Below are 7,544 nucleotides of genomic sequence, written 5' to 3' on the forward strand. Positions count from 1 at the left end.
ATTCAACATAGGTAGGGAACGAAACTACTAATCACCAGAAGTATTAAGTGCATTCTCTTCTAAAACAAGCAACCAAGAGTATACCTAGCGCTAAAGTAAAAGTGCAATATATCAGCTACCTACTTTCATAAACAGATGAGGCAAAATAGGAAAATCAAATGCAAATGAGCAAGTGCTAAACCAAATAAGTGTATAGAATAAACAAGATCCAATAAAACAATAGTTTGTACAACTAGTTAACAAGTAGGCAAGGCGAAGAGGAAGGGTAGTGTTTCCTGAAGAGGTGGGTTTTCATCAGTGACTCTGCTGTCCTGACATCAGTGGGGAGTTCATTCAACCACTGTGGGGCCAGAACAGAAAAATGTTGTGACCTTGAAGATCGGCCAGAAGGACCCTTGAGCGGTAAAACAAAATGTGACATTGTTTTTTTTCCCCATATCTTTAAGATGTCCTCTTCGTGAAATGGATTGTCCCAAATTTTACTTTTACTGCAAAAGTCATGAAATTCATCCATGAAGTGGCTCACCACTGCAAAAACACACCTACCCTGAAATAGGGAGTTCATTTTCTACACGCTGGTTGTTTTCACACTGTACTTATACACAGATGGTCGTACAGGTAGTGTCCAGCAGCACCTTTATATAATATAAGGCCTTATTCAAGGCAGAAATAGGAATATTCACTTGTGATTTTGGTCGGAGGTAGAACAAAACCTGACCTTGTTTTTTCATAACTTTGACTTGTCATCTAACTATCAACCATCAAACTATTTACATTGACTGCAAAGGTCATGAAATTCTTCAATAACATTTCTGCACCAAGAAAATGCAGAACTGCCCCAACCTTGCATGAAAAAGGGATCATATTTGCCCAGATTGTCTACAGGTAAGACCCCTACACCCCAAAGCCACCAGACAAATATGTTAAAATTGGCTTGTATTGTGAATCCGCAGGGTTTTATAGGCTCTTGGGCCTGGTTAAAGGCATCATTTTTTTTAGAGTTACTAAAGAGTTACTTCTAATCCTGATCTATTAATACTGTACAATGCCTACAAATACAACAAAATGACTGCTTCAGGGAATACAGTTTGATACCATGTTTTACCCTGCCACTTCATATTCATATGGAATCTATGATCCTCAGGTAGGCCTAATATCTCTACACCTCAAAGCCTCAGGAATGACAAAATATATTTCTATAAGCCCATACAACCTAAATGCAGTATGGCTTAAGTACATGCTGTAGAATACGCTTTTTGTGTGCCATTCTTAATGAATAATCATCAATCAGCAGCTTATGGAAAACGGTTTGGCCCCCGTCAGTCAGTCCCCCCCCCCCCCCCTCACACTGCTCAAAAAAGTAAATACATATATGAAATTGAGAATAAGCTGCTGATTGATGATTATTCATTAAGAATGGCACACAGTAGTGTATTCTACTTAGCCCATACTGCATTTTAAGTCTGGCTACCATAGAAGGCTTATAGAACTATATTTTGTCATTCCATCTGTTTTGAGGCATCAGGATATTTGGCCTACCTGAGAAACATCCTTAGATTCCACATGAATATGAAGTGGGTAAAAACATGGTATCAGAATACATGTCCTGTTAGTAAGCAGTCATTTTGTTTGCAGGCATTTTACAGTAATATATTAGGAATAGAAGTAACTCTGAAAAAAAAAGAAACATCTATAATATTTAACAAGGCCTAGGAGCCTAAAATCCTGCTGATTCACAATACAGAATATTTTGACATATCTTTCTGGTTGTTTTGGGTGTTGGGGTCCTACCTGTAGACAATCTGTGCAAATATGATGTAAATCCAACCAGTAAGTGGTCAATGAAGCAGGATTAACTTAGGTAGGTAGGGACTTTTCTGCATTGTTTTTTTCTTTTTGCAAATGTTCATGGATACATTTCATGAATTTCGACATCTAAGAAAAAAGGGTAAAATGTTATCTTTGTGTGGTTCTAGAGACTTTAAATACATCATCACTGTCATTCAGGAATCTTGTATCTCCACATTTCAATGTGTTCTCATAAATTGTCATCATGCAAGAATGTTGTACGAAAGTAGCATATCTACAATCGTGTTGAGGTTGTAGATTTATTTTATTCAATTGGTTAAGTCTGGGTTTTATAAATATTGAGCCAATGAGAAGTATTGACTGGATGTATTGACTGGATCCATTTCCTGAAAAGTAACATTGCTTATGTTGAATGTATACATTTTTACAAATTTAAGTTGTATTGTTTGTAAAATTACTATGTCCAGTAAAAGGCCTGTTAAACTTCAACTTGTCAAAATGGCAATTTTTTTTCATTACACATTTTGGATTAAGTGATTGAAAAACAAACTTATGTTGCAAACATATGTTTAATATCACACAGATTGTCACAAATACTTTATGCCTAGTGTTTTATTCACCTATACTATAGTAACATGTCCAAAATAGGGATGGCAGGTTGAAAGTGGGTTACTGTATGGTTGCAGACTAGAAAACATAGCACTTGTAGATGGACGGGCAACGACACGCCTGCATACCACATAAAAGGACAAATCTACGGGCATCAAAAAAGTAAGTACCAAAAGTAAAAGTACCGATCGATTAAGCAGAATGTCCCATGTTCAATGTAGACACATCTCAACACAACACATTGTGGGCTTATAGATCGTCTATTTTCAAATCGCCCAAGTATATAAAGTATTACAGAAGGTGGAGGATTTTAAATACTAGAAAGAAGATGCAGAGGACAGTGTGATGAGGACAGTGTGATGAGGCAGATGATTCTCTGTGGCTACCCCTGAAGGGAACAGCCGAACGGAAAAGTAGAAGAGAGAAACGCAGGTAAAGTAAGAAACTTGAGTACATTTACTTAGGTTTACAGGTTAAGAAGACATCCATGTACACATTATAATAGAACTCATCAAGTTTCTGTCGCATTGACTGGATAATCTCCTCATCCCTATAAATCCTTTCAATTGTGTATTCAGTGTGAGTATCTGTGACAAAATCACACCACTGAAGACCACTTAAGGCTAGTTGACCTTGAACCTGATAATAGTATTTGTGGTTCTTTTTAAGGTAGGCCTTGCCTTGTACTGTGTTAAGGTGTTTAACTTGTGCCTTGCATTCAACATCACAACTCTTTACCTCAGCCAGCCCAAATGGTGGTGTTACTTTTGGGTCATAGACCTTAGCATCAGGGCTAGCTCCAAGGTGAGGTGCGTCAGGGTGGATTATGATCCCACACTGTGTCACAGATACATCACGAAAGTCTGCATATTGCCTCAGTATCTCAGGTTCCAGATCCAGTCCTCTTTTCATGGCCGCTGTCTGTGGAGTTCCTTTTAGAATGCGGGCTGCCAAGGCTTTTGCGGACGACTCCCCACGAACATGGCATATTTCCCGGAATCTGCTGGCTGTAAGTCTAGGCTTGCGTACCTCGGTCCACAGCTTGCATTCGGACTGCTGGCGGGTTTCTGTTTCAATAGAAGCAGACACCTCCCTTGACACCTGTAAGCTGTCCAAGTGGCATTGTTGCTTGTAGCTGGGCTGAAAAGCTGTTGAAGATGTACAGGTATAGGCGTAACCATCTACAGGCAACAGAGGGAACTCCGGGCCACCAGGATGTTTAATAATGTCTCTGCTTACTTCAGGAGGGCACTGATAAGACAGAACAGACCCAAATGGCACTGGACCAAATTTTGAATCGACCATCTGAAGGTCCTTAAGCCCATGGAGCAGTTTACAAATGCCGGGTTGTGGACGCCGGTCTTTTAATTTCTCCCCGCTTGCCAAGACATCTGTATCTGGAAGTGGCCCTGACAGAAAAAAGGGAGAGAGGTCAAATTTAGATTTATCATAATATTATGACACCTGCTCTTTTACACTAAAGATAGGCTGCCCCAACGCTCCTGATTTCGTGTATAGAGGGACGGGTGTATAGAGCCGGAGAGAGATTGCGCCTGATCCCATTGGTTCACCGATCTGTCCGTCAACCCCCGCCCCGTTAACACAACATTACGAGCGACGCCCACTGCACTCTGGTTGGTTGGGGAAATGAACACTTCCTCATACCGGGTACACCGACGCGATGGTCCAGGCTTTTATTTTTTAGCAAAACTAAACAATAAAAGTCTGGAGATCGAGGCTACACTAAAGCAGACACCTACACTTATAAGTTATCACCTCCCTGTACATGTTTGTAATGAAAACTGCCAAAGGAGGAAACAAAACGTGCACAATTCAGTCCAATACACTTTTCCTTTATTTTTACCAGGTGCACGGTTCAACAGAAATCCATGTAAATAAAGAGAAAGGCCAGCACTCAAACAAGTCCTGAACTTTGTCATTATATATCATGGCACAGGCCTTGATATTATGACTAAAAAGTTCAGAAAGACTCGTTTGTGAGTGCTGGCCTTTCTTCTTCATTTACATGCAAACTGTCCCTGAAATATTGCATTTTATAAAAAAGGGTTCCGCCAAACCCTGGTACTAATAATAAATCATAAATTCCTAAAGAAAGGTATATTTAATGTATGTTAGAAATGCATTAGAATTATTGTACAGGTGGGAGCTCATTCTCATACTCACCAGCATATGCTCTGTACAGTGTGCACTTCACACCGGTCCTGACACTGTCTTTTGTCCTTCGCACTGGTTTCCGCACCTCCATGTCATTTGTCGCCTCTGGTGCAATACCCTATAATATAATAATGTTGAATAATGAATAGACAAGACAATACAAACGGTTGAACTTGTTCAACATCAAACAAAAATCCATATCTGACCTGTGTACGTGGCCGGTGCCAGTTTTGCAGGGAGCTGGTGCATGCCAGAGGCAATGGCACAGACTTGACTCCTAGGGTACTATACAGGTACATAACAGAAACGAAAAACAAGCACTCAGTACATTTTAGATACAACTTGCCAGGTGCACAGCTCAAAAAGACTCATAAAATGTGAAAAATAGCCAGCACCCCAAGGTCTTCTGCGTCAAGCCTTCCTCTGTGTGCTGGCATCCCAAAAAAATGTATATTGTTGAAACGTTTTTTCCCTATATTTATTCATTCATTCATGTCATATAATATTTCACTTTATGTGTAATGAACCTAGAATATATGAAAGTTTCACTTTTTTAATGAACTTTTTGGGACGTACCTGTAGTGTGCCGTTTGAAAAAGCAGTGCAACTATGTGGTTACATAGTGCCTTGCCCGCAGCGCAAGAGCATGACGTGCTTTCCAGTTCCACAGGAACCTTTTGCGAAAGTGTCACCTGTTAATAGGGAAATAACAATGAGTGTTGTTGCTGTGCACGTTACATTTACACATCAAAAGTTGAGTGTATACCGTATATAAGGGCCTTTCACACCAAGCACAAAAAAAAAGTTCAATCTCAAGTGGATGCCAGTGTCCACATCATAACTATAATAGACAATGGTGAACAATAGTTATCGTTATAGTTATATTGCTTGGTGTGAACAACCCTTAAACTTGAATATACAGTATGTATCTTTTGTGGCTTTTTCTGCCTTTATTGATAGGTACAGTAGACTGACAGGAAATGGGGAGAGAGAGATGGGGAGTGACACGCAGCAAAGGTCGTCGGGATCGGGAGTCGAACCTGCGATACGCTGTCAGGCGGCATTAGCAGCCTACTGTAGGTGCCCAGACGGCTACGCCAGCTGTCTGGGCCCAATGAATATATTTGGATCTCACAGAATCTTTCTCAGTCTTTTATTTGTCCACCAAAAAAAGACACTAATGTTTTTAAATATATGTCTTATATGTATGAAGTTGTTTTGGGGAGTTTAGCTACACAAATCATTGACAGACTGAGAAACACACTGAAGTACATGCAACATTGTGGGAACACTGCAAAGTCTCATCTGCAATCGCAGGAAACTGCAGGAAAAACATCTGCAAACGCAGGGAACTACATCTGCAGGAAAACCAACTGCAGGAAAACCATCTGCAGGAAAACCATCTGCAGGTTAACAATCTGAGAAACCTGTAGGTAGTGAGCTTCCTCATTTTTCTTCATTGACCGGTAACATCGTCCTCTCACCGCCACACCATGATCAACTACATTAGAGACTGTGTTCCATTGTTTGGGAAGAAGTGTGCAAGATTAACCAGGCATATTACTGACTTATATTTTATGATACATATTCTATAGACGATTCCACAGACACGTCATAACTGCAGTGTCGCGGAGCGGCAGCCGCTTGACACAGCAGTTATGACGGCCTGCAGACAGCGCGTCTGTGGATTTGTCTATAGCTCAGTGGTTTTCAAAGTGGGGTCGCCAGCAAAATTAATGAATATAGTATCAAAATCAGTTTAACCACTATAAAGCTCAGCGCCGTGAGCTTGTAGATCTGCTATCTACAAATATGTACTTACAATCTTAAGAATTATTATGAAAAACTTTTACACAAATCTTCTCTTCTGCAGCGTCCCTGGCACAAAACCTATTCAGATGGGGGTCCACGGCTTAATATGTAGGCCTATACATTTCAGAACCACTACCCCAGTAGTATGGAAAGGTGTTAGTTTGCAGGTGGTGCTACAGTAACCTGATCAATAATATGGTATGCTATATGCAATGTTTTTATTTTGGAAAACAGAAAGACAACATAAAAAAAGACAAAAGCACTTTACCTTCAAAATCAAACAGGTACTGTTCGAAGTAGAACTTGTAGCCTTTTTCCTGTTTGGAACCTGGTGTATGGGAAAACTTGGCAACAAGTCGTTCAACATCATTGAACCTCATTTGCGGCAGATGTGATAGGGACTTGGTGAATTCCATAATCTGAAAAGAAATAGCAACAATAATGATCTGCATGGAAATGGTTTAGATTAAGATTTTGAGAACAATCTTTCCAGTGATACAATGGCAGCAATGGAAACAAGTCCTCTGGGCTTTTTTGTGTTATCCTTTTAGCTTCACTGTATAATCGTACCACTGTACCTTTTTCTAAATGTTAATAACGTAATCAATCAGGAGATTAAGAGTCAGTATGGTGAGTGACTATACATTTTTAGAAACATGATAAAGAATTATCGATATCCAGTATCCACTGAGGATTCATGTACCTTATTAGTGGTTAATCAAAGAATTCATATACCAGTATAGTTGAGGTAGGTCAAGTTCAGACTTGGCTCAGGGAGGACGACACGACTGCCATGCAGTCCTGCCCGGTGCCTTGAAGGTAGGAGTAATCAGTTGTAAATAATCAGTTGTTGCAGGTGTACAACGGAAACCTCAGCTGACCATAGGTGCTCTGGCAACTTCACAAATTATTATTTCATGAAAGCTAGGCTATGAAATCATGCAATATCATTTCCATAGTGTCGCCTCAAAAAATATCTGACTTGTCTATCATTCTATCAGTTAATCAAACAATTCATATACCTGTATAGTTGAGGTAGTTTAAACCTTGTCTTGGCTCAGGGAGGAGGACACACCACTGTCATGCAGTCCTGCCCGGTACCTTGAAGGAAGGAGTAATCAGTTGTAAATAATCAGTTG

At 40.0% G+C, this 7,544-nt stretch overlaps 1 protein-coding gene across 1 annotated transcript; it reads right to left on the reverse strand.

Moving 5' to 3' along the window:
* Positions 1-2,418: 2,418 nt before the first annotated feature.
* On the reverse strand, positions 2,419-7,219 carry LOC308081188 (uncharacterized protein). Its single transcript, XM_080457579.1, has 6 exons — positions 7,141-7,219; positions 6,674-6,824; positions 5,170-5,285; positions 4,800-4,878; positions 4,603-4,711; positions 2,419-3,827 (listed from the first exon to the last, which is right to left on the reverse strand). The coding sequence occupies exons 2-6, from the start codon at positions 6,773-6,775 to the stop codon at positions 2,875-2,877; spliced, it is 1,359 nt and encodes a 452-aa protein (XP_080313705.1). The 5' UTR covers positions 6,776-6,824; positions 7,141-7,219; the 3' UTR covers positions 2,419-2,874.
* Between the last annotated feature and the right edge of the window lie 325 nt (positions 7,220-7,544).

Source organism: Gymnoscopelus braueri (assembly GCF_963280865.1).
Source record: "Gymnoscopelus braueri genome assembly, contig: SCAFFOLD_389, whole genome shotgun sequence".
Lineage (NCBI taxonomy): Eukaryota > Metazoa > Chordata > Actinopteri > Myctophiformes > Myctophidae > Gymnoscopelus > Gymnoscopelus braueri.

What these genes read in the sequence shown, in the direction of transcription:
- LOC308081188 (XM_080457579.1), bottom strand. Translation starts at nt 6,775, where the DNA reads ATGATGTTGAACGACTTGTTGCCAAGTTTTCCCATACACCAGGTTCCA. An exon ending in TTTCAAACGGCACACTACAG is followed by an intron (nt 4,879 to 5,169) that starts GTACGTCCCAAA and finishes GTACCTGTATAG; the next exon opens with TACCCTAGGAGTCAAGTCTG. An exon ending in ACTGTACAGAGCATATGCTG is followed by an intron (nt 3,828 to 4,602) that starts GTGAGTATGAGA and finishes TTTTTCTGTCAG; the next exon opens with GGCCACTTCCAGATACAGAT.